The sequence below is a fragment of the Triturus cristatus genome, chromosome 12, assembly GCF_964204655.1.
Source record: "Triturus cristatus chromosome 12, aTriCri1.1, whole genome shotgun sequence".
Lineage (NCBI taxonomy): Eukaryota > Metazoa > Chordata > Amphibia > Caudata > Salamandridae > Triturus > Triturus cristatus.
This window is the reverse complement of record NC_140595.1, coordinates 537,596,398-537,624,320: the sequence shown is the minus strand read 5'-3', so window position 1 is coordinate 537,624,320 and position 27,923 is coordinate 537,596,398. Positions and strand designations below refer to the sequence as shown.

Here is a 27,923-nt window from a genome sequence, read left to right as displayed (position 1 = left end):
CAGTGAAATTCAGCAGTTATAGTTACTTGAGCTAACTATAACTTAGGCCCCTGCAATGCTCTGCTTATGACCTCACATATTACATCACTCATGACATGGTCAGTGACATAATGGATGACAAAACTGTGCATGGCGGGGCGTGAGTTTTAGTTACCTTAGGGCATGAGTTAAAGTTAATAGAGATAACTATAACTGGTCAATTTCAGTGCTTTATTATGTATAAAACATTACATTGGCATTGAAATTCCCGCCTAACTATAACATTACTTTAACTTTGTTTAAAAAAATATATATATATCAATATATAGATAGATAGATAGATAGATAGATAGATAGATAGATAGATAGATAGATAGATAGATAGATAGATAGATAGATAGATAGATAGATGATAGATAGAATGAATTAAGAAATTATCAGATGTCCTGAGAGGAGCATGTAGGGTATTTTCTTCCTTGTTGTTCTCCTTCTGCACCTTATGTTCCAACCTGTTTCCTGATTGTACGTGTTGAAACGTAAACCATAAAATAAACAAAAGTAGCTGGAGGTTTCAGCTGATTGGAAACAATTGGCTGTCAACTCGACTTTCCGTACTACAATCAAAACTTGCTTTGCTGTGGCCATACTAATGCCAGAAAAGAGTGTAAATGTGTATTCAGTAAGGACATTGGTTATTTACCCGGCACCTCTTGCGTGGCTTCACAAACCCTTCAGACTCTGGACTTGTTGCTCATAGTATCACGGGGATATCATGATTACTTATTAGTTCTGCTTTTTACATTTGTGGTAAATTGTACTGATTTATTTGTGAGATTCTATACAGCATGAATGAGGCTCTAGGATGTTAGAGTGCTTTACATACAAATCAGACGAGTTACACAATAAACCTTAGAAAACAACCAGGATTATAACTGCCTTTAAAGTGCCGGCTCTTTGGGTTAATATCATAGAAGAACAGAACCACCATTACATACATACATACAGGTAGAACATCAAAGACAGGTCAAATCTACCTAAAAAACACAGGTCAGGCTTAACAATTCAGTATAGTAAAGCATTTCTGACTGGAGAGATCATAGGCGGGAGGTCGAGGTTGATGGAAGGGGTCGGTTTCTAACAAGATAATCTGAATAGAGCATCAATTATGAGGGAAAATTGGTAGAAAAAGATAGAGGAGAACAAGTCAAGGTGAATGATTATACTAATCGTCTACAAGTGATGGATTTGATAATTTAATAGTGTAGTAAAATTTAGTAATCCACTACCTCATATTTTATGCATGTGCACGCTTACCTTCTACTTTAAATTAATATTCCTTTTTTAATGCTATAGGATCTTCCAGACTTGGAAGACATTGATGTCAGCGATTTCTTGGTAGCAGATGATGCAATACCAGCCAAGGTAAAACAATATAGTCAGCCTGGTTATGCATTCTAATGTGTATGCTTGGTTATACTAAGGTTTCCTGTAAGAGCTGTGGACTTTGCACATTTGTCTGTCGCTGCAGATTGTTGTCTTTTTGTTCAATATTTGTTTCTGTAATGTCACTTCTCTCCAATATGACCACAGTTCTTATATTTGGTGCAGATCTGTCCACAGGCTCAAAGGTTATCAGCAAATCAAAAAATGAAATGTTTTTTTTATATAAAGTGCTGTTGAACCATAACTACATTTTTGCTGTGTAATTATCTATCTATCTATCTATCTATCTATCTATCTATCTATCTATCTATCTATCTATCTATCTATCTATCTATCTATCTGTCTATCTGTCTATCTGTCTGCCTGTCTGCCTGTCTGCCTGTCTGCCTGTCTGTCTGTCTGCCTGTCTGCCTGTCTGCCTGTCTGTCTGTCTGTCTATCATTTGCCATATTAACTCACATCACTTAAGCACAGCAAAGAAATCTCTTACCTCAGAACCCCTTTCTCCTTCATTGCAGGGTCTGGCTGAAAACCAGTGTCAATAGTGTTGTAGTAACCTTAGATACACGGGGGGTGCAGTCAGTCCAATAGACTGTGAGCTTCGTTGTCATTAAGCATCTTAAGTGACGTCATTAGTAATATCAATAGTGATGTGATATCAAGAGACACCAGTCAGCGATGATTTCAGTTGTGACGTCATCTGTGATATCATGTCTTAGGTCATGAGAAGCGATACAAAAGGGGGTGGTGATGGACGGAGCATCAGAACCAATCAAACACTCACACCCAGTCAACAGATCTGGGTTTGATCCATCACCGTTCTTTAGCCCACTCTGCCACCCCAGTTCAGACATGGCCATATGCAAATCAGTCTGACCCTGTGCCTCATGGGAACAGTCCAGCCCGAACTGCCAAGCCATGCCTTCCCTGGACCGGAAACAAGCTTCCTAGGACCGGTTTCTGGCATTTCAGCCGTCTTCAGCCAGGCTTGCTTGAATCCAGGGGCAAAGTGAGCAAGGGACTCACGTCTGAGCATACCCTGCCAACTTATGGCGAACAAAGCGATACAAAAGGGGGTGGTGATGGACGGAGCATCAGAACCAATCAAACACTCACACCCAGTCAACAGATCTGGGTTTGATCCATCACCGTTCTTTAGCCCACTCTGCCACCCCAGTTCAGACATGGCCATATGCAAATCAGTCTGACCCTGTGCCTCATGGGAACAGTCCAGCCCGAACTGCCAAGCCATGCCTTCCCTGGACCGGAAACAAGCTTCCTAGGACCGGTTTCTGGCATTTCAGCCGTCTTCAGCCAGGCTTGCTTGAATCCAGGGGCAAAGTGAGCAAGGGACTCACGTCTGAGCATACCCTGCCAACTTATGGCGAACAAAGCGATACAAAAGGGGGTGGTGATGGACGGAGCATCAGAACCAATCAAACACTCACACCCAGTCAACAGATCTGGGTTTGATCCATCACCGTTCTTTAGCCCACTCTGCCACCCCAGTTCAGACATGGCCATATGCAAATCAGTCTGACCCTGTGCCTCATGGGAACAGTCCAGCCCGAACTGCCAAGCCATGCCTTCCCTGGACCGGAAACAAGCTTCCTAGGACCGGTTTCTGGCATTTCAGCCGTCTTCAGCCAGGCTTGCTTGAATCCAGGGGCAAAGTGAGCAAGGGACTCACGTCTGAGCATACCCTGCCAACTTATGGCGAACAAAGCGATACAAAAGGGGGTGGTGATGGACGGAGCATCAGAACCAATCAAACACTCACACCCAGTCAACAGATCTGGGTTTGATCCATCACCGTTCTTTAGCCCACTCTGCCACCCCAGTTCAGACATGGCCATATGCAAATCAGTCTGACCCTGTGCCTCATGGGAACAGTCCAGCCCGAACTGCCAAGCCATGCCTTCCCTGGACCGGAAACAAGCTTCCTAGGACCGGTTTCTGGCATTTCAGCCGTCTTCAGCCAGGCTTGCTTGAATCCAGGGGCAAAGTGAGCAAGGGACTCACGTCTGAGCATACCCTGCCAACTTATGGCGAACAAAGCGATACAAAAGGGGGTGGTGATGGACGGAGCATCAGAACCAATCAAACACTCACACCCAGTCAACAGATCTGGGTTTGATCCATCACCGTTCTTTAGCCCACTCTGCCACCCCAGTTCAGACATGGCCATATGCAAATCAGTCTGACCCTGTGCCTCATGGGAACAGTCCAGCCCGAACTGCCAAGCCATGCCTTCCCTGTTCAGACATGGCCATATGCAAATCAGTCTGACCCTGTGCCTCATGGGAACAGTCCAGCCCGAAACCGGTCCTAGGAAGCTTGTTTCCGGTCCAGGGAAGGCAAGGCTTGGCAGTTCGGGCTGGACTGTTCCCATGAGGCACAGGGTCAGACTGATTTGCATATGGCCATGTCTGAACTGGGGTGGCACAGTGGGCTAAAGAACGGTGATGGATCAAACCCAGATCTGATGACTGGGTGTGAGTGTTTGATTGGGTCTGATGCTCCGTCCATCACCACCCCCTTTTGTACCGCTTTGTTCGCCATAAGTTGGCAGGGTATGCTCAGACGTGAGTCCCTTGCTCACTTTGCCACTGGATTCAAGCAAGCCTGGCTGAAGACGGCTGAAATGCCAGAAACCGGTCCTAGGAAGCTTGTTTCCGGTCCAGGGAAGGCAAGGCTTGGCAGTTCGGGCTGGACTGTTCCCATGAGGCACAGGGTCAGACTGATTTGCATATGGCCATGTCTGAACTGGGGTGGCACAGTGGGCTAAAGAACGGTGATGGATCAAACCCAGATCTGATGACTGGGTGTGAGTGTTTGATTGGGTCTGATGCTCCGTCCATCACCACCCCCTTTTGTACCGCTTTGTTCGCCATAAGTTGGCAGGGTATGCTCAGACGTGAGTCCCTTGCTCACTTTGCCACTGGATTCAAGCAAGCCTGGCTGAAGACGGCTGAAATGCCAGAAACCGGTCCTAGGAAGCTTGTTTCCGGTCCAGGGAAGGCAAGGCTTGGCAGTTCGGGCTGGACTGTTCCCATGAGGCACAGGGTCAGACTGATTTGCATATGGCCATGTCTGAACTGGGGTGGCACAGTGGGCTAAAGAACGGTGATGGATCAAACCCAGATCTGATGACTGGGTGTGAGTGTTTGATTGGGTCTGATGCTCCGTCCATCACCACCCCCTTTTGTACCGCTTTGTTCGCCATAAGTTGGCAGGGTATGCTCAGACGTGAGTCCCTTGCTCACTTTGCCACTGGATTCAAGCAAGCCTGGCTGAAGACGGCTGAAATGCCAGAAACCGGTCCTAGGAAGCTTGTTTCCGGTCCAGGGAAGGCAAGGCTTGGCAGTTCGGGCTGGACTGTTCCCATGAGGCACAGGGTCAGACTGATTTGCATATGGGCATGTCTGAACTGGGGTGGCACAGTGGGCTAAAGAACGGTGATGGATCAAACCCAGATCTGATGACTGGGTGTGAGTGTTTGATTGGGTCTGATGCTCCGTCCATCACCACCCCCTTTTGTACCGCTTTGTTCGCCATAAGTTGGCAGGGTATGCTCAGACGTGAGTCCCTTGCTCACTTTGCCACTGGATTCAAGCAAGCCTGGCTGAAGACGGCTGAAATGCCAGAAACCGGTCCTAGGAAGCTTGTTTCCGGTCCAGGGAAGGCAAGGCTTGGCAGTTCGGGCTGGACTGTTCCCATGAGGCACAGGGTCAGACTGATTTGCATATGGCCATGTCTGAACTGGGGTGGCACAGTGGGCTAAAGAACGGTGATGGATCAAACCCAGATCTGATGACTGGGTGTGAGTGTTTGATTGGGTCTGATGCTCCGTCCATCACCACCCCCTTTTGTACCGCTTAGGTCATGAGAAGGGCATGGAATGCGTTGCTCACCACAGCCTATGATTTTCACAGGCAGTTAGGTTTCGGTTATAGCAATCATGTCCTTCAACTGAAGTTTTTAAATTACTTTCGATATTGTATTTGTATTTTTCATAACAAAACTTATTTTCTTGTTTCCTTCCTTGTGCAAAGAAGAATAACTTCTGTTTATACAAGTGTTTTATTTGAATTCTTTTGTTTCCTTTTTTAAAAAATCTATTTTGGCCTTGAGCAGAGTATGAAACAACTCTGCACCACTTTCGGCAGTTGAAGCAGACGAAGGTGCCAGGCGAGGCCTACTCCTACTTACTGGGTTTCTGAAACCGCTCTGGAAGGTCTTTGGCCATGTGTAGTGGGTGCTGGCCACGGACTGTGACCACTGCCTTCGTGCATCCTCTGTGCCACGTAGAACACACGACTTGTACACTTTTATCATGAGTAGAGGGCTGTAGGCACCTGGCTGTGGCGTAGTGCCATAACTGTGCCATTTCTCATGGAAGCAGAACCATCTGCACATGGCTTCTGGCCATGCCCTGTGGGCTACGTGTGTAAATCATAGGTTTTAGTCATACCTTAGGCCTATCTCTGAAGTATTTTGAAATTGGGAGACAGCTAGCTCTCAAGTAAAGCAGACATTGGGAAAACAAAGCAATGAGAAACTGCAAAACCTAGCAGAAGGCCATAGGTGGGCCCAAGAGTCAGAATGTGCTGGCCAGTGGTATCAAAACGACCTTTACCAAGACACCTTTGTAATTTGGGATGTTGATGTATGATTCGGACTTTGTATTTGTTTAATTGGTCATACTGACTACAACATACAGAATTTCTCCAACGATAAAAACAAATGATGACATGTTCCTAAAACACCGGTCCCGCACGTTACTTTGAGAGGCGCTATAGTTTTAGAGAAGTCATGCACGTATTCAGAATTGTTATTTTTGCATAAAGAGATGTCTCATTTTCGTTTTTATAATTTCAGCAAATTTATCGGCCAAAAATTGAAGTCATTTCTGGGGACGACGAAGACAGTGAATCCGAATGGGAGGCATCGGATAAACCGCTGATTGTAGAAATGAAAGAAGACCTCACGTCAGACACCTTAAATATGACACCTGGGAGCCACAAACACATAAGGCCACTCATAGAAGAAATCAGAGAAGAATCAACTAATGTCCCAACCTTCATCGCGAAGGAGGAAACTGATGAAAGGATTCGACCAAAAGTATTAATTGAAGAGATTTCTTCGGGGACCTTGGACAGTTTGCCAACTTGGTCAGCTCAGAATAAAGTCGAAAATACATGGCAGTCAGAAGTAGATGAGAACCGAGCCGCTTTGTCTGATTTTTCTGGTAAGGTTATGACAGGCTCACTATATATTTGTGTCGTCAGGCATTCCCTTTGCAGGATCATGTGTTGGCCTCCTAAGCATTCAAACAAAGGTACATCGTCTATATTTTCTCAACAATGCGAATTGCTTAATTACATCATGCAGCTCTGTGAAATGGCAGATTTTCAAAGAAGATTTAGATGCGATGGTTCTGCTTTAGAGCTGATCAGATTGGCTTGTTTTATGAGAGCCTTGCCGTTTTTCATTCTTGAATTTTTATGTTTTGGAATACATGTTTTATCCGGAAAGGTATCGTTTAGTTCAAAAATGTGATTTAAGCAGGTCTGGTTCAAGATAACGTAGCTTACCATAGTTTTTGTAGCTTATGCAACAACAAAATTTCTGTAAATGAGAACATTCTTAAGATCTATCTGGAGTGAAATTGTGTCTTTTTTGCATGGTATTGTTTTGTGGTTGCATTTATTTAGCGCTTTATATCTTCATGAGGTAGTTTAGAGAGCATCCTTCTGTGTTTAATTTGGTGGTGCCTCCTGTCATATGCTGAAGACTGGGAAGTGGACCTTATTTTTTCTGCTTTGCGAAAAGGTGAGAGGAAATGTTTTTGTGCAGACCTCTTTATTCTCCCAGTAGATGCTTACAAGAGAGCGTTGTTAATGCAGAAAAAAAAGCTTCTTAGAGCCTTTTCGAAAGAAAGCTGACTGCTTTTAGGGTAGGATTACTTCTAGAAGACCATGCAAAGCACTGCACCAGAGGGAGATTAAGGATGGGAGTGTGTGTTTGAAGATGACACAGTGACAGAACCATTATGTTTTGGGGAGGGACGTAAGAAAAAGATGCAGAAAGCTAGAATGCAAAGGAAAGGGATGGGTGCGAAAGAAGGAAGTGTTAAACACGTGGACGAATTTGAGGGAAGGTGGCTTGGTAAGTTGTTTGATTAATAAGAGAAATCACAATCTCTTAGCTGAGAACATGTCGATTGGAAGATTAGATTACAGTGCTCATTAGATAGTTGGTTATTGAAGATGACTGGGCACTAGATGCAAGCTAAAATGATGTTCGACTGCACATAATTCAAGAGGCAATGAACATGAAAAAGAAATTGGTTAAATGTAATAGAAATGGGCGTAGACATCGCAGCTGGTTTGAGTCAAATAATAGTGATGGAGTCGTACATTGTACATTCAAAGCATTGAAAGCATTGAGCTGTTATTTCACTTTATGATTTTTCGTGGCATTAGTGAAGATTAAAGGAAACTGTGATATCACAAAATTGAGATTAATATTAGTCACCATGTATAATCTTGAACTTGCATAAAAAATTTAAATTGATGTAGAGGTGGGCAGTTATAGGGCAAAGACCAAAAAATGCAGATTTCTGATGGCTGCTTCATCAGTGTGCAGATTCCTCACCTGAATCCCCCAGGCACCGGACTGGATCTGGAAAACCTCGCCAATAGCTTGCGTGCACCAGCAGGTGGCACCATCGGCTTCCATTAGGACTCCTGCTCGCTTTACGTCAGTTCTTCTTTTGCCCTTGTTCCATGTCCTCTGAAACTCTGCTTCTGCCCATTGTGCTACTGTTGCTACTTTATCAAAACCCTTTTGTACTTTAACAAAAGGTTTGACAATAGAAGTAGATTTACAGATCCATCCAAAGTCTGCCTGTGTTGCGTCAGTATTAAACGTGACTCAAAGCCCTGTCACAAATGGTTACTGATGTCCCCAAATCCACCAAGGAGTGGGAAGGCAAAGTCTACATCAACGGGAACAAGAAGCAGGGTTGATCCATACCTGGGGGCGCAGGGGGGGGGGGGGGGGGTTATGGGGTTATAGTCCAGATCACCTTCAACATTCACAAACTTGAAACTGGCTTTGCCTTCCAATTTGGACCAGATGTGGGACCTGAAGCTGATGCAGCCCTAATACCCTGGGCCATCGTTTACTCCTCAGCAAGTTGAATCCCTTTAAGTGGCCATACTTCAGTGATTCATACTGATCCAAGATCCCTTTGGCGTGCATTCTGGCTCCACTGACCCAATGGTGGCTCCAGTCGAACTACTGTTGGCAGACGCAACCCATGACATAACTCGCCCTTGATAAAGTTAAGCCTCGGCACTTCCAGCACCAGACTGTGAGTCCACCCCGGTACCCCAGGTCTCGCTGATCTTTCCTCCATCTGGGCCACTTACTGCTTCGTTGGTGCCAGCTTCAGATTTAAATTTGGCTGCAGCATCAGATTCTGATCCTTCCTCAGCTAGGGTTTGACCCAACCAATGGCACAGGATGACCCCTGTCCAGTTTGTCTACAATGTCAGCAGCACCTCATGAGGATTGAGGGTATTTTTTAGGTCCGTCGGGGTCTTGAAAGTGCTCAACAAGATAATAATGAAGTGGAATACCTTGCTACCTCCTCATTGTACCAATGTTGATTATACCTTGACTTACAGGCCTAGATACTTCTCCAGAATCTGTCCTTGATTTCACTTTGGGCCCTCCGACTGAGGAAAGTGCCTCTTTTTCTGTTGTGTTTAAGGAGTTGGCATACGTTTTATAATTACCCTTCCCCACTGAGGAGAGTAAAGCAGATCTTCACACAGAGATTTTTCAACCTGGATCATCTACTTCAGAACTTCAGTTGCCCGTCAAGAGGGCCTGGTCTAATCATTTTCTGTGTCAGCAGTAGATTGCCTCTTTGCTATGCGTCATAGACCAGCTCCTGGTGATCATATGATTTTATTCCGGCATCCAACTCTGCAGAGCCTTACGGTACAGGCCTCTATTTGTTAATTCCCTACTCTTTTCCTGTGGTTGCTCTGGGCAGAGAGTCCAAGATGACTGATGCACTGGTCAGGAAAATGTTTCTTCAGGCAGTCTGGCACTGAATTATTTAAATGCAACATGCTAATATGTACCCACAGTTACACCCTCAGGGACAAGGCATGTGAGTTCCTGCACTCCCTGAAGGTCTATGTAATGCCTTCACACAAGCAGTCCAAAATGGACAAGATGCAGCTAAACGATTTTACATTCTAGCCTAGACACCATACACTTGATTGTTCCTGCTCTGTGCACCAGTTTCTTTTCATACCACATGCCTGGATGCACTCTACCAAATTTCCGGAGATGTCCAGGCATCATTAATGGATACACGCTTTTCAGGGGACAGGCTTTTTGGAGAAAAGGCAAATGCGGTTATGAAAAATAGCAAACCCATGGCTCGCTCCTTGGACGTGCTAGCCCTAGCTCCCCATTTCCACCAACAGTACAGAAAGTTCTGGGGTTACTCTAGGGGCCTTGCCTTCTGCCAGCAGAGGCCTTCACAACCCATTCAGCAACCTACAAATACTTTTCGGGGCAGTAGAGGCACACATAGTGGCACGGGTCAAGGACATTAGCAGCATCAATCTTCCTGTTGTTTGTCCCCCAGGCAATGCTTCCAACCCCCTATTTTTTTGCCCTCTATGGGCATCTGGGGCCAGTAAGAAACAAATCCAGCGGTAATTTCACGGTAATTTCTCAATGCAAAACCGCATTTACTTCTAATTGTTGGACCCTTGCCACCGTGTATTACCTTCAGGAGACTTTACATAAACATGAAAAATCAAAAATGCAATTAATATTTTAAGCCATTAAAGAGAGTTGTGAGTATTTTTAAAGGGTTTTATTTTCTAGTTAAAAGTTAAGGTTCTCTGACCCTTTATTCATTAGTCAAATATCAATCAGGTTACAGAATTGAAAATAGGAAAAATAGAATTTATACAAAACATATTATAGGTTGCATACAAAGCACTCCATAAAGGAGGAAAAACCCTAATTCTACGCCAGTCAGAACTCTTCAAAGAGTTTCAGGAAAAATATAATTCAAGAGTGAGTTTGCAAGGCTAATCAATAATTAATACTTGGCAAAAATCTCCCATAAAGAGAAATAAATGCATAAGACAAATAAATCTTTTTCAAACTAGTTTATTAGTCAAAGCATAAACTTAGAGTTTTAGCATCTACATCTAAACCTGTTCCATCAGCTGTACTCTCTGCCCTGGTCTGTTCAATCTGCCTCTCTGTGCTTCACAGAGAGAGACAGCCCGCCCTTCACAAGACCACAGAGGAATGTGATCTGCCTTGCCAAAAATATGACGTGCAAGGACACTCTGAAAAAAATATGAGCAAGAACTCCCACCTCCCTCTGTCTCTCCTCGGACTCAATCTCCTCCCTACGTACCTAACCCACATGATGTCTGGTCTCATCTGCTCCTTCTCCTCTCTCCTCCTATCTCTTCTAGTCCGACACACCCCCTAAGGGGTCATTATTTATACTCTAATTCTTGGCTGACTACACTCATAATGTTGCAGTTTCAGTAGCAACTCGCACTGTGATTGGTTAGCATAGATGACATGAGGGTCTCACGATCCTGTTCTCATTGCAAATCCAACCCATACCAGTTTTAACAAAGGAAGCGTTGATGCTTAATACAGTCTTATGTTTCACCATCAATAATTATACAAATATGCAACATTAAGGCAGAAAAATGTATCAGTCCATTTCCTCCTTGCTTTCACATCGCATGCAGGAATGATACTTTCCCACAAACAATGGTACATTGGCACGACGACAAGAATGTACAGTTTTCCAGTATTGGGGTGTCTTTCATATATTCACATGCTTGAATATTCCCCGTCGTCGAAGTGGGAGTCCCACGGTACATAATATAGCAATATAGTAATAACATAAGCCTAATAGGCATAAAAGAAAGAAAAACCATAGCGTTTTCATGGATAGACAACTTGTCACCTCTATAACATATCACTGTTGTTATGTTCTAGGCCAAATCCAGCCAATCAGGTGTCCGCACCCTCTAGAACCCTCTCCCCAAAGACTCAGGGTCTCAGATTTTCTACCGCACATCGTGTGAAGGGAGTCTCCCTGAGCTTGCTCAGTTTTTTTCATCTCATATTTCACAGAAGATTGAGTCTATGATGTCTACAACCAAGAAATCCCTCTTCAGACCTTGTGGGAGTTGTGGTAAACTGAGACTTCATTCTGAAGATCCTCACAAAAAATGTATTTATTGTTTATATCTTGAACATCAGGTAAAGGATTGTAAAATTTGTAGAACCTTCTCACAGAAAACTTTGAAGGATAGAGAAGGGCGTCTCCTTCTGTGGCTGCAGAAGATGAAGACTTCAGAAAATCCTGTTTCAGATGTGGAGAGTGTGTCTTCTATCCAAACTGCTCCCTCTTTGAAAAGGTCCTGTGACTCTCAAAAAGTTTCTCCTAGAACTAAGGTGGTGAAGAAACATCATGGAGACAAGATTACTACCCAACCTTCTACTTCAAGAGGGGTGATTCCCCCCCCCAGGGGCCTCTCTGTATCCTTGACGCCCCCGAGATCTGATTCTCAGGCGTCTAAGACTCCATCTGCGCAGTTTTTACCTCAGAAACTGCCTCTCTCGTCGACGAGCTCTTCAACGCTTCCTCCGTCGACGAGAGCTGCCGTCGTCGCATCTACATCGACGACCTCGGCATCTATGTCTATGAAGCCAACGATGATCATGTCGTCGGCGTCTTCACCGTCGTCGCTGGTATCAGTTAAGATGAGACCCATTTCATCGACACTACCCTTAACTTCGTCGTCGACGGCTATCAAGCATAAGAAGAAGCAGACTTCGTCGACGGGTGCTTCGTCGTCGAAGGGTGCTTTGTCGTCGAGGAGTGCTTCGTCGTCGACGATGGCTTCGTCGTCGGCGGGAACTTCGTCGTCGATGAGTGCTTCTTCGTCGGCGGTGGCCTTGTTGTCGACTGTAGCCTTGTCGTCGACGGTAGCTTTGTCGTCGACGGTAGCTTTGTCGTCGACGGTGGCTTTGTCGTCGGCGATGACTTCGTCGTCAACGGGGGCTTCCTCGTCGGCGGTGGCTTCGTCGTCGACGGTGGCTTCGTCGTCGACAGCAATTCAACGGCGAATTTCAGCACCAGCAACGATGGCTACGACTCCAACTCTGGATTTGCTACCATTAGAGACTTCAAACTCTCTGCTTCAATGCCGGCATTCGTCTCTGGATACCCTGATACCACTTAAAACACCTGTGCAGCCTCCTGAAGTGCTGTTTTCATCTGACAATGAGGAATACGAGGATGACGGATTTCGGGCTGCTCGCAGTCCTTCAGAACTTTTAATTAAATGTCAGGACTCAGATGATGATGAGGAGGACTTGCAACAAGATGATTTCTCATCTTATGACACGCATCCAGTTCAGGAACCTCCTATGGCACAATTGCCTTTAAGTCTGATTTCCAATTTAAAGTACATGCTGGATGATTATAATTGCCGTTTTCCACGGTCTGGGCATACCACTCCAACGCCGCAGACACCTCAACAACCTGTTTTTCCTAGGGAAACGGTAGCCACACCTACATCAGTGACCAGAGAACAATCTCTTGGGGTTCCTCCAATCACACTTGAAGATATAGTCGAGGAACAAGATGATGACGCTGACAAAGAGGAAGGTGAGCTGGATGATGCTTCCCTCCTTTCTGACTGGGACAACTATCAGATTCAAACACCTTCTCCCGCTGATCCAGCTCCTTTGGATTCTCCCCCAGTTGACATTGGTGGTTTTCATTTGCTCATGGAAAGAGCAGCTAAAAGATTTCACCTCCCTATGACAACCAGAGAGGAGGATTGTTTCTTATATGACTTTAAGGACCAACCTCAAAAGCAGGTCCGCTGCATTCCAATCATTGATTTTATATGGCAAGAGGGCCTTAAATTGATGCAAACTCCTAATTCGATTCCAGCCATCCTTCCTAGGATAGACAAAAAATACAAGGCTCCTCCAAATTCTCCTGCCTGTTTAATTTCGCCTGATTCCATTATTACTCAGGCAGCCCAACGCCGATCTAGAAACCCTTCATCTCCTTTGTCGGCACCTCCTGATCGCGAAGGTCGACGGCTGGATGGTATAGGGAAACATTTTTTCACTATGGCGGCAGCTACTGTACGAGCGGCCAATTCTTTGGCGATCTTAGGCCGCTACGATCGCCAAATGTGGTCAGACATTTCATCTCTGATTAATCTTATTTCTGAATCATCCAGACCAGAGGCTTTGAAGATTCTCCAAGAGGGAGAAAGAATTTCTTCGGAGATTATAGATTGCGCCATTGATGTGCCTTCTTCTGGCTTCCATCTTTTGGCAGGTGCTGCAGTCCTCCGGCATCAGGGCTGGTTACGGGCTACGTCCTTTCGTCAAGAGTTGCAAACAAAAATCCTGGACATGCCTTACGACGGCGAGTCCCTTTTTGGCCAGCATATAGATGATGCCCTTCAGGCAATTAAGAAGGACACTGACACAGCTCGTGCTGTAGGGTCTTTGCAATTCAAAAAACAACCTTTTCGAGGCGCAAGAGGTCGTGGTTCCTCTTCTTCCTTTCGAGGCAATTCAAACCAATACAGGCAAGGACAATGTAAATGTCAAGGTACTTATGTCAAGGTACTTGAGGACAGAGCCGCTATTCCTCTCAAAACCAGCAATCTTATCGGCAGCAAAATTCTTCCAATTACAGGCAATACAGAGGCACATCTTCTTACAGAGGAAAGGATTCCTCAAAGAAACAATGACTCTCATTACCCTCAGTCACGGACTCCTCCAAAACTTGGAGGTCGAATCTCCCGCTTCTACTCCAAATGGTCGCAAATAACCACCGATCAATGGGTTCTCGATATTGTGCGCAGGGGACACGCTTTGGAATTTATAAAGATTCCTCCAAATACTCCATCAAGAGGTCCCCCGCCTGCACACTTGAAAGAGCTTCTGAATCAGCTAAATATTCTATTGAGAAAGGGCGCGATCGAAGTGGTACCAAAACTACAGAAGGGCAGGGGGTTCTATTCAAGGTTCTTCCTTATACAGAAAAAGTCGGGAGAATGGTGTCCCATTTCGGATCTACGAGCCCTGAACAAATATATAAAGACACAAACTTTTCGTATGTTGTCCCTACAAGAGGTACTTCCTTTTCTCTCTCAAGGAGAATTCATGACAACTCTAGATCTGCAAGACGCTTATTTTCATCTTCCCATATTGTCAAGACACAGAAAATTCCTCAGATTCAGGGTGGCCGGACGAGATTTTCAATTCAAGGTCCTGCCATTCGGCCTTCGTTCTGCTCCCCGAGTGTTCACAAAAGTCCTTGCACCGGTGGCTTCTTACCTTCGTCTTCAGGGAGTACAAATCTTTCCCTACTTAGACGACTGCCTTCTGAAGGCGAAGTCTTTCGACCTAGCGTCCAAACAAACTCTGTTATGCAGATCCCTGTTCCAATCTCTGGGCCTCACACTGAACTTAGAAAACTCTCAGTTGCGCCCGGCTCAAAACAGATTGTTCTTGGGAGCCATTCTGGATGCCAGTCTAGGGAAAGCTTTTGTGTCGCACGAACGGCGACAACGTCTTCGCGATCTAGCGACCTCTATCCACCTAAAAGAGTTTGTTTCTGTCCGACAGTTGAAATCTTTCCTAGGGATGCTGTCGTCCTGCATTCCTTTAGTCCCTCACTGCCGCCTGAAGATGAGACCTGTCCAGGAAGAACTGGACAAGCAATGGGCTCAGGTCTCAGGCACTTTCAACGACCTAGTCAGAGTCACCCTTCGCCTAAAAAGGGCTCTTTTATGGTGGACTCACGAAGAACATGTCTCCGCGGGGCGTCCTTTTCTGGCGGACACTCCACAATTCACCCTCACCACCGACGCATCTCTCGAGGGTTGGGGCACCCACTTGCAGGGACTAACTGTGAAAGGCAAGTGCTCGGTTCATCAAAAGACAAGACACATCAACCTGTTAGAATTACTGGCCATTTTTCTGGCTCTCAAAGCTTTACAAACCATCATTCATGGAAGCACGGTGTTGATCCAGACGGACAACAAAACGTGCATGCACTATATCAACAAGCAAGGAGGCACGAGGTCCGTTCTGTTGTCCCTTCAGGCTAAAAAAATCTGGGATTGGGCGATTCAACATCACATCGCCCTCACAGCAGTGCATGTTCCGGGAGCGTCCAACATTCTCCACGACCAATCACGAATGGGAATTGCACCAACCCATTCTGGATCATATATTCCAACTATGGGGTTCCCCAAATCTGGATCTTTTCGCAACTTATCTGAACCGAAAATGCCAGTTCTACGCATGTTGGCTTCCCCAACCAAAGTCGTGCGGGAATGCCTTTTTGATGAACTGGTCCAAAATTTATGCTTACGCCTTTCCACCGATACCTCTGGTCCCCAAGGTTCTACGGAAAATGAGGAAAGAACCCTGTCGTCTCATCCTTATAGCCCCCCGATGGCCTCGACAAATATGGTTCACGGAACTGCTGCTCCTGTCTCAGTGCGAACCGATCATGCTTTGTCCTCTTCCGAATCTTTTGACCATGGAACACGGTCAAATTTGTCATCCCGATCCTGCATCTCTACACTTGGCGGCTTGGAACCTGAGTACTTTGAATTTGTGAATTTGGACATCCCTTTGGACTGCAGAGAAGTCTTAGCAAAAGCTAGAGCTCCTTCTACTGTGAAAACATATAAACTAAAATGGAAACGCTTTTGTTCATGGTGCAGTGATGCCAATATTCATCCAATGCATTCCAAGCCGGAACAACTTTTACCTTTCTTTTTGCACCTAGCAAAATCAGGTCTTTCATACGCTACCCTTAAAGTCTTTTTAGCAGCAATCTCACGATTCCGACAAGATGGCTCTAACTCCCTTTACTCGTCAAGAGTAATACAACAATTCTTCAAAGGGCTTTTCCGAATGTTTCCTCCGATACGTTGGCCTCCTCCTCCTTGGCATCTCAATGTTGTATTGGCGCAGCTCATGAGATCGCCATTCGAGCCAATCCATAAGGTCAGCCTCAAATATGTCACGTGGAAGACTTCTCTCCTACTGGCTCTTACATCCTCACGCCGGGTCAGTGACTTGCAAGCATTTACCATTAACCCACCTTTTCTTCAATTTACTAAAGATTCTGTCCTGCTTCGCACCAATCCGACCTTTATCCCTAAGGTACCATCTGATTTCCACCTCAATGAGCCGGTTGTTTTAAAAACATTTTTTCCAAATCCTCAAACTTTTGCAGAAAAGTCACTTCATTCTTTGGATGTCAAACGATGCCTCAAATTTTATCTTCAGAGAACTGCTGCTATTCGTAAAAATGACCAACTCTTTGTCGCCTACGGACGGATGCGACAAGGTCATCCTGTCAGCAAACAATCTACAGCACGTTGGATATCTTCTACTATTGCCTTCTGTCATCAACAAGCAGGGAAACCTCTCGCTGCTACCGTTAAAGCGCACTCCACCAGGAAGGTTTCTTCTTCTACTGCGTTTTTTGCTGGAGTCCCTCTTCAATCCATCTGTAGAGCGGCGACATGGTCCAGCAGACACACCTTTACGAGACACTACTGTCTGGATGCTGCAGATAACACGGATACAGCCGTGGGACAAGCAGTCCTTCGTAATCTTTTTAAATAAGGTGAGCCTCTGATGCTTCCCTCCTCCTGTATACAAGGTACTTTTATTTATTTATTTATGTATAGATGTATATATTTATATATATATATGTATATTTATATGCATATAGTCTTTTGCACTGTATATGCTATTGTTTTGATGCTTATGTACCTTGTATTATTCTGATTCACTGCTCACTACTCTTATTCAAGCATGTGAATCTATGAAAGACACCCCAATACTGGAGAAGAACAAAAGTTACCTACCTGTAAACTGTGGTTCTCCAGTATTGGTGTCTTTCATAGATTCACATGCGACCCACCCACCTCCCCTCAGAGGCTCTAATTATGTATTTGACTATATGTCACTCTTGTGCTACGAAAATCTGAGAGCCTGAGTCTCTGGGGAGAGGGTTCTAGAGGGTGCAGACAACTGATTGGCTGGATTTGGCCTAGAACATAACGACAGTGATATGTTATAGAGGTGACAAGTTGTCTAACCATGAAAACTCTATGGTTTTTCTTTCTTTTATGCCTATTAGGCTTATGTTATTACTATATTGCTATATTATGTACCGTGGGACTCCCACTTCGACGACGGGGAATATTCAAGCATGTGAATCTATGAAAGACACCAATACTGGAGAACCACAGTTTACAGGTAAGTAACTTTTGTTCTTCGTTGTGGCCTTTACCCATGTGTCTTCACTTGAGGCAAGCTGGTTCTGCGCATGCGTCTCTCATTCAGCACAATTCCCAGCCATGCTGGATTCCCAGGCAGCCATTTTATAGTAGGCCAAAAACAAAAAAAACACAAAAGAGTATTACATTATTAAATAAAACCCATTATGTTTACCTCCCCCAAACTAGTACCCTGTATTAGTTGTTACCTAGCAAACGCTATTAGTTTAAAGCAGTTTTGTGCACATCAAGCAAAAATGTGCAACATAGCATAAACATGCACCAGTGCAAGTTTTCAAAGCTCAAGCAGTTAATTCATACTTATAGCAAAATGCTCTAATGTTTTAGATAGCTTTTCATGCAAAATGCTTTTGCCCCATGTGTAGTGTTGGTCGCATGGTTGATTAATTAATACACATTATAAAAAGATGTGTTATGAACTGAATATGCATTGTCTAAATATGCATCAAAGCCAGAGTCTCTTGAGACGGGAACAGGGAGTGTAGATTATAAGGGAAAGGAGCTGGGAGGAGAGAACACATTCCATTTTATCTTCAAAGCTAAAAAGGAAAACTGCAATCACGAGTTTCTCTACACTGCAAAAACACATGTTAATTCAGCACAAGCATTTCAGACTGAAAGCATTTTGACCAGGCCTCATTTTATGTCTTTCACTTTGCATGCACCAAAAGTGCCCCTTTTAAAAAGCATTTGACTAGGCCTCATTTCATATTTCATGTGCCATGTGTTTTCACTTGCACCAAAATCGGCGTGCCAATTTAAATGCAGTCTGTCCGAAACACAGAACAGAGCAATGCTTAATCTTGAGAAATCTAGCTCTATCAACTCACCCTTTGATGATAACAAATCATGATACCTCAATTGATTTGTAAATCATCACACTTATTTATTTTCACAAGTGACATTTTTATTGCAAAAGCTGAGCATATAACAATTTTACCTCTATTTCTAAGGCAACACAAGTTTTGTCTGTAATCATATCATATATAGAAAAGCTCAAATGTATAGTGCACAGTTCTGTGATTAGCTTCTTGGAACTGTTAGTCGTCTCTAAAATAAGTAACTAAAATAATGAAAGGAAAATTCAAAAGGACAGTTCTTTTTTCTTTTCTTCTTTTTCTTTCATCATTCAACGATTCTTTTCTCTTCAGCTCTTGACAATTCTTAGTTATTGTTTCAGCCTTTTTTTTTTTTTCTCTTTTTCTCTTTGTTACCAGCTTGCCATCAGTTTGGCTCATACAGTTCATTCAAAGTGACATTCTGTACTTTTTCCATGCATTTTGACCATTCAGGTGATGAGAAACTCTAACAGAGCACCATCAATTATTTGCACTTTTTCAATCCAAGCCTTTAACTTCTATTTTCACTTTGATCAGATTCAGATGTTTCATTTATTGGTGCAAATGATTTTTCAAGGGGCCACTGCAAACGTTTTGGGTACCATTTCAGCCATCTTTTTCCTACCTCCACTCGTAGGCCCACAGCACTAATTTCTTCTTCAGAGGCTGCATCTGACTCTTTCACCCTTTGGACACTGCTTTTATCTGAGTCAGTTTCCACTTTTTGCTTTTCCTGTGCCACTTCAGTGTTCTCTAGTGCTACTTCAGACTCTGTGTGTTCCCTTACAGCTTGACTGACCCTCTTCTGTAGACTTTTGACCACTGCTGGCATATCTTCTTGAAGAGGAGCTTTTTTATCAGGGGGAAACAGGACCCATACGTGTGTGAGAGGCATGCACCCAATTTGGAAGGCCACCACATTTCACAGCAGTCTTTGCCAGGATCCTTTGGAACAGGCCTTTCCATTTCACAGCATCTCTCAAATCAAAGTTTTGGCACCATTCATTATGCAGAACTGCACGGTCCACATCAGTCAGACCTTCACAGCAATGGCTAGTATAATCATTTGTGTTTTTCACAAGTGTATTTGCATGTCCATTTTCAAGCCACTTTGGTGATGCTGAAACAAAGTCTTTTGCAAAGTGTAACTCTGTACTGTCTTTGTGTTGCTTTATTATGCTTGAAATTTCTGATGGATACATCTGCCAGTGGATTCCTCACCTTGTGAATATCCCCTGCGCCAGCATTCCACGGAACTTTTCTTCCCCAGCATTCCATGTCGACGTGGGCGACGTCACAATACATCGGCTCCGCACGCGACTCCATACGACGTCATCGGAGCCATAAGAAGCCCACGTCGGCGTGATGACGTCAGTTCCCTTTTTTCCGCGCCGTCGACGCGCAACGGTTTTTTCCCAGTGCTCTCTAGATACTTTGTAATCTAGTGGTGTATTTTTGTTAAAATCGGTATGTCTTCGACGAGGAAGTCGGGCTTTAAGCCCTGTAGGGAGTGCGGAGGCCTGATGTCCATGACGGATCCGCATCAGAACTGTTTATGGTGTCTCTCCTCTGATCATGACGTGGATGAGTGCGGGTGCTGTAGGAGCATGAATCCTAAAGCGCTGAAGGAGAGGAAGACCAAACTCTTCATGAAGAAGATCGGTGAGGATAAGAGAGGGAGGAAAAAGGAGAAGTCCAGGCGAGAGTCTTCGACTTCGAGGTCGTCGAAGTCGAAGAAGCACCATAAGAAGAGGAAGCATTCTTCTCGGCGTCGGTCCTCGAAGTCTAAGAGGTCGAGGTCGGCTTCGCCTCGTCGACGTCAGAGCAAGGTCTTGTCTCCTTCGCCTTCTCCTGATAAGTCTTCGAAGTCTCCCTCTCCGAAGCGGACTCCAGCTCGTTCCCCGACGCCGTCGCCGGCGCCGTCCAAGGCTTCGACTCCGGGTCGGGTGGAATCTGATGTGCATTTGGATGAGCAGGAGCAGGAAGAGTCTGTTCCGGTGCCTGGTGACTCCGCGGCTCCGGTGGAGGATTCTGAGGAGCCGACGCCGGTGACTCCACAGGAGGATACAGGGGCAGTTCCTTATCCCCAATTCCCGGCTCCAGGTACGGATCCTTCGGGATTTCTGAATGCCATGTATGGCATTTTTCAGAGAGCATCCTTCCCATCCGGAGCACCAGCAGGTCCCGTGGGTCCGATGGCGTTTTCTCTGGGAGTGCCGCAGCAATACGCTCAGGCTCCTTTTCTGCCTTTTATGCCGATGGCGCCTTCTTGGCAGTTTCCGGCGCCGGTTGGGAATCCGGCTCGACCTCGGATGGATCGTCAATCTTCGGAGCCTTCTCTGACGCCGAGGCCGACTCCATCGACGCCGCATCCGGCGCCGCCGACTCCACCTGTGGCGCCTCCGACGCCGGTGCCTTTGGCTCCACCGACGCCGCGTACGACGTCGACGACGCCGGCTCCCCGGATCCGATCGAGGCGGGAGGCCCAAAGGGTTTTGGAGGAGGAAAGATATCGGGCTGAGGTGGAAGAAGGTGAAGTCGACTCTTCTTCGGATGAGTTTGGAGGTATAGAGGTAGCAAGTGGTTTGGATACCACCCCGGAGTGGGAGCATGCTTCTGCAAGGTCTTCTCCACCACAGGAATTGGCGCCCTACCATGTTGTGATCAAGAAGGCCGCGGAGTTGTTAGATCTGCAGCTGCCCTCTGTGGAATACAAGTCCAATCTGCTTACAGAGGTGTTGCACTCTCCGACGTCGGCTTCAGAGCCTTTGTTACCTTTCAATGAGGCTCTCTTGGAACCAGTGTTGGAGGTGTGGAAGAAGCCTCTATCAGCTCCGGCAGTTTGCAGGCAGGTGGCAAGGAGATACAGGGTTGCGCCAGGAGACCCGGATTTTTTATCCACGCATCCTTCTCCGGAGAGCCTAGTGGTGCAGGCTTCATGTTCTAAACATGCTTCGGGTGCTTTCCCCCAATCTCCTGCTGATAGGGAGTCAAAGAAAGTTGATCAGGCGGCCAAAAAGACTTTCTCCTCAGGAAGTATGGCGTTGAAGTCGTCAAATGCCACATGCTTGCTGGGGCGTTATGTTCATGCCCTGATGGACTCTATAAAAACTTTGGCCCCTAAGTTACCTGAGGGGGATAAGTCGTCCTTCATGGAGGTTGTGGCGGACACTCAGGCAGCTGCCAGGCAGGTGATCCAGTCTGGGCTGGATACGGCGGACTCTGTGGCGAGGATTATGGGGTCGTCCATTGCCGCAAGGAGACAGGCTTGGCTCCGTTCCTCAGGGTTTTCTGCAGATGTCCAGGCCACGCTGGTGGATCTGCCCTTTGATGGACAAAAGTTGTTTGGGGAGAAGGCAGATTCTGCCCTTCAACGTTTTAAGGACAGTAGGTTGACGGCGAAGTCCTTGGGTCTGCAGGTTCCTGCTAAAGGTTCAACTTTCCGTAAGGCTAGGGGATTCGGAAGATCATCCTTTCCCTCCTTCCGACAGCCACAACAGCAGCAGCAACAACAGCAGCAGAATCCCCTCTATCGCTCCTATAGAGGGAAGCAAAGGGGTCGGAGAGGTTCTGGTCGTAACCCCTCTTCTTCCTCCTCCTCCTCTGCTCCAAATGAGGCTTCAGGGAAGCAGTCCTAGATCCCCCATCCTGGATCATGTAAGGCCTGTGGGGGGTCGGGTGTCCTACTTTCTACGGGGTTGGAAATCTGTTACAACCGACCTTTGGGTTTTGAACCTCGTAGAGACTGGGTACGCCCTTCCCTTTCGGGAGTTTCCTCCCCCTTACCCTCCTTGCCAAGGTTATTGCTCGGAGGACCACCTGCTTCTCCTGCAGAAAGAAGTTCAAGCCTTGTTTCAGAAGGGCGCAATAGAGGTGGTTCCGGAGCAGGAAAGAGGTCAGGGATGCTACTCCCGGTATTTCCTGATCCCCAAGAAGGACGGCAGATTACGTCCGATTCTGGACCTCAGAATCTTGAATTTTTACCTGAAACAGGAGAAGTTCAAGATGCTGACCCTTGCGCAGGTTCTTCAAGCGTTGCAGCAAGGAGACTGGATGGTGTCGCTCGACTTGCAGGACGCGTACTTCCATGTCCCAATCCTGAAGTCGCACAGGAAGTATCTCCGTTTTACGGTTGGGTCGCAACATTATCAGTTTGCGGTCCTCCCGTTTGGTCTTACTACTGCACCTCGAGTCTTCACAAAGGTGATGGCAGTGGTGGCTGCTCATCTCAGGAGGTCGGGGATTCCGGTTTTTCCCTACCTGGACGACTGGCTTCTGAAGGCAGAGTCCCCGGAGATGGTGCAGCGTCATCTGCAGGTGACAGCTCAGCTGTTGTTCGACTTGGGTTTTTCAATCAATGTGCCCAAATCTCACCTGGTGCCCTCTCAACGCAACCTGTTTATAGGGGCAGTACTGGACACTACTGTGTGTCGAGCATTCCCTCCTCCTCAAAGGATTCTCGACATTCAGGAGATGGTCCCTTTATTCCACAGTGGAGCGGTTGTTCCAGTTCTGAAGGTCCTTCGCCTGCTCGGTCTGTTCGCTTCCTGCATTCTGTTGGTCAACCATGCACGCTGGCACATGAGGGCGCTCCAGTGGTGCCTCCGCAAGCAGTGGTATCAGCACAACGGGGATCTCGGGGAGTCGATCAAGATCTCCGGAGAAGCTGCAGCGGATCTGTCTTGGTGGAGCGTGGAGGGCAATCTGTCCCAAGGAAAGCCTTTCCATCTACCTCCATCGGTGGCCACAGTGATAACGGATGCCTCCACCCTAGGGTGGGGAGCTCATCTGGGGGATCTGGAGATCAAGGGTCTTTGGTCTCCAGAGGAAAGGTTGTTTCATATCAACCTTCTGGAATTGCGGGCGATTCGTTTGGCACTCAAGGCCTTCCTCCCTTCCCTTCGCGGTCAGTCAGTTCAAGTCCTGACGGACAACACGACCGCGATGTGGTATATAAACAAACAGGGAGGAGTAGGGTCTCTTTGTCTCTGCAGAGAGGCCTTACGACTATGGTCCTGGGCTCAGGACCATCAGATTTGTCTGATGGAAAATCATCTGGCCGGGGTGCTGAACGTGCGTGCGGACAGTCTCAGTCGGCAGTTCTCCGCCGACCACGAGTGGAGGCTCCATCCGGAGGTGGTTCGTCGCGTCTTTCAGACGTGGGGGACACCTCGGGTGGACCTGTTTGCCACCCGAGAGAACGCGCACTGCCCGTCATTCTGCAGTCTCCAATATCCGATGCAGGGGGCGTTGGGGGACGCGTTTCAGTTGAGTTGGGGCTCATGACTCCTTTACGCGTTTCCTCCCATACCCTTGATTCCTCGGGTTCTGAGGAAGATTCGCCAAGACCGGGCCCAAGTCATTTTGGTCGCCCCGGACTGGCCAAGAAGGGTGTGGTACACAGATCTTCTCCACCTCTCCTCGTGCCCTCCGCTCCGTCTCCCTTTGAGGGCAGACCTCCTCTCGCAGTCGGAGGGGCAGGTTCTACACCCCCACCTCCAGAGCTTACACCTTCATGCCTGGAGATTGAACGGGGCAACCTGAGTTCCTTCTCTCTCCCACCTGATGTGGTGGACGTTATTTTATCGGCCAGGCGACACTCCACCAAGTCCATATACTCCTACAGGTGGTCTAAGTTTGTAAAGTGGTGTGGAGAGAGATCCATTGACCCTTTAAAGGCTCATCTTTCTGATGTGCTTCAGTTTGCTCTTTCCTTGGCTCAGCAGGGCTGTGCAGTGGCCACGGTCAAGGGCTACCTTTCGGCCTTATCGGCATTTCTGTGCCTTCCAGATCAACCTTCGTTGTTTAAATCTCCGGTTGTTCTGAGGTTCATCAAGGGCCTTACAAACATGTTTCCTCCTACTCCATTTGTAATGCCTCAGTGGGACCTTAATCTTGTCTTAACCTTTTTAATGGGGTCCCCATTTGAGCCTCTTCATAATTGTCCTTTGAGGCTGTTGTCCTTTAAGGTGGTTTTTCTTGTAGCCATAACCTCGGCAAGGAGGGTGAGTGAGCTTCAAGCTCTTAGTTCCAAACCTCCTTTTCTTACCTTACATGCTGAAAGGATGGTTCTCAGGACCAGGGCTGCTTTCCTGCCAAAAGTTGTTACTCCTTTCCATTTGGGGCAGTCTATTACCCTCCCTGTTTTTTATCCACCCCCTCATCCTTCCAAAGAAGAAGAAAGACTCCATCGCCTTGACCCGAAGAGGGCTATGAGTTTTTATTTGGACAGGACCAAGGACTTTCGTATTGATGACCAGCTTTTTATTGGCTACGTTGGTCGTTCTAAAGGTAAAGCGGTGCACAAGCGCACGCTGTCAAGATGGATTATACTGACCATCAAGATCTGCTACGCCCTGGCTGGTAAGACTCCTCCTGAGGGTATTCGTGCTCACTCTACTAGAGCTAAGTCTTCAACATCTGCTCTGGCCCGGGGTGTTCCTGTGGCAGATATTTGTAAGGCCGCGACTTGGGCCTCCCTCCATACTTTCGCAAAGCATTATTGCTTGGACTCTGAGATGAGGAGGGAGGGCCACTTCGCGCGTTCTGTCTTGCAAGACTTTCTGGTATAGAAAGGTGGACACCCTCCTCCGGGAGTGGGGACTGCTGTGGGAATCTATTCACAAGGTGAGGAATCCACTGGCAGATGTATCCATCAGAAGAACAAGTTACTTACCTTCGGTAACGCTTTTTCTGGTGGATACAGTATCTGCCTGTGGATTCCTCACTGACCCAACCGCCTCCCCGTTGTCCACCTTTGTATACCATGGAATAGGTCTTGTTTGAAATGTTTGTATATTCTCTTGTACATTTGTAGGAAATGCTTGTTTGATTAGCATTCCTTTGTTTTTGTATGCTATGTATATGTATTGGTATTCTGTATACTGTGTATACTTGGAGTTGTCGTTGGTTCACCTGTTCGCCTCGAAGGCACGGAAAAAATGGGTGGAACTGACGTCATCACGCCGACGTGGGCTTCTTATGGCTCCGATGACGTCGTACGGAGTCGCGTGCGGAGCCGATGTATTGTGACGTCGCCCACGTCGACGTGGAATGCTGGGGAAGAAAAGTTCCGTGGAATGCTGGCGCAGGGGATATTCACAAGGTGAGGAATCCACAGGCAGATACTGTATCCACCAGAAAAAGCGTTACCGAAGGTAAGTAACTTGTTCATCAGGGAGATAGCTACAATCCAATCCTTGTCCAATCTGTGGTTCTGCACACATCATATTTGAAACCTCATTATGATCTGATTTCAGAGAAACTGGCAATCTATACCTGGGCATCAGTTTTTGCAATAACACATTTGCTACTATGCAGTTGTCACTTTTCTCAAAAACAGTTCTAATACAACCCTGTTGTTCTGCTTCTGAAACAATTTCTTGAGCTTCTATTAATTCACCTGTGAAGATTCCATTGAATGTATATGCTAACAGAACACAATTTTGTGCAACTGAATTAGCATTTCTCCCTCCCATGACAACAGTGACTCCCATTTGAGCAGATATACTGCATGTTATGGTAAGGGCAATCAATTTCGAATTTTGGGCTGAGGTAACTACTGAAAGCCATGAAGCTTTGACAACATAATGTATAAGGATCATAGCATGTGCTGCTCCTAATGTGTCATTGTTACCTTTCAAATATGAGCCATCTCCAAAATGGACATTGTTGTGCTGAATCAGACGTTCATTCTTAAAGTCTGATATTGGCTTTATGCATATTTTCATGACATCTAGACACTCATATTCCTTGACATTTGCATTTGCTTGGCTGACACATTGCACCTGTACCTGCATTTCTCTCTGTTCTTGCACATGTTTGCGTGTGTTTGTGACAATACGGTCTTGAGGCGGAAGCCGGGACTGAAAGCTCTGTGATTGTTGTATGGTACGTGGTTTCTTTGCCCTCATTACCTGCTGCTCGTTTTAAATACACTCGTTTTATCTTATTTTACTGCCTGTATTTTAAAACCGCACAGCTTGTAAATACTGCTCTTTTGCACATTCGGGGATCGAACCCGTGACTAGTGGCCCGTTGTTCCGCCCTCTTCACAGACGAGGTGGGCGAGCAGACTAGTGCTCCGCCCCTCACTCCACGATAGGTATAAACTTCCCGCCCTCACACACCACAGCTGATTGTTTGCGTGTGTTTGTGACAATACGGTCTTGAGGCAGAAGCCGGGACTGAAAGCTCTGTGATTGTTGTATGGTACGTGGTTTCTTTGCCCTCATTACCTGCTGCTCGTTTTAAATACACTCGTTTTATCTTATTTTACTGCCTGTATTTTAAAATTGCACAGCTTGTAAATACTGCTCTTTTGCACATTCGGGGATCGAACCCGTGACTAGTGGCCCGTTGTTCCGCCCTCTTCACAGACGAGGTGGGCGAGCAGACTAGTGCTCCGCCCCTCACTCCACGATAGGTATAAACTTCCCACCCTCACACACCACAGCTGATTGTTTGCGTGTGTTTGTGACAATACGGTCTTGAGGCGGAAGCCGGGACTGAAAGCTCTGTGATTGTTGTATGGTACGTGGTTTCTTTGCCCTCATTACCTGCTGCTCGTTTTAAATACACTCGTTTTATCTTATTTTACTGCCTGTATTCTAAAACCGCACAGCTTGTAAATACTGCTCTTTTGCACATTCGGGGATCGAACCCGTGACTAGTGGCCCGTTGTTCTGCCCTCTTCACAGACGAGGTGGGCGAGCAGACTAGTGCTCCGCCCCTCACTCCACGATTGGCATAAAATGGTCACCTTACACAGGAAGCGCAGCAGACGAGCGCAGCGGGCGCGCCGGCGGCACGCCGAAGGCGCGCCAAAGGCAAGCCCGTCTGCGCCCGTCCGCGCCGGTTCCGCGCCTAGTGCCGGGACCTCTGGTCCAGGGTCAGGGAAAACGCCTAGTAGCTTTGTCTATAGCCGTGACACTCTCCTGGCTCTCCGATACAAAGGCGGGAGCCCGGGATGCGTTATCTTAGAAATGCGTGAGGATGGGCTGCCCCCCCCACAGCTATGCAGTAACTGCAATCAAGCTCTCCCAAAGATATGTTGGCAAACGAGTAACTGCTGCTCAGCCTCATCAGTGCCTTGGATAAGGAAAGAACACACTGCAGTTAAATGTCTTTTACTTAACGCTAGATCCCTGGTGAGACACAGTATAGAGCTAGCGGACCTCATAATTGAAACCAAATCTCTGATAGCATTCGTAACAGA

The 27,923-nt window shown here is 46.4% G+C and overlaps 1 protein-coding gene across 4 annotated transcripts in view; it reads left to right on the top strand.

The window, feature by feature from the left end:
- Nucleotides 1-27,923, top strand: part of LOC146776237 (dynein axonemal assembly factor 1-like) — a 668,903-nt gene that overhangs the window by 628,912 nt on the left and 12,068 nt on the right. For all 4 annotated transcript variants that reach the window (XM_085638027.1, XM_085638025.1, XM_085638028.1 and 1 more), the window contains 2 exons: nt 1,333-1,401; nt 6,304-6,673. In XM_085638027.1, the coding sequence (XP_085494153.1) occupies nt 1,333-1,401; nt 6,304-6,673 (439 nt within the window). The remainder of the gene's footprint in view (nt 1-1,332; nt 1,402-6,303; nt 6,674-27,923) is intronic.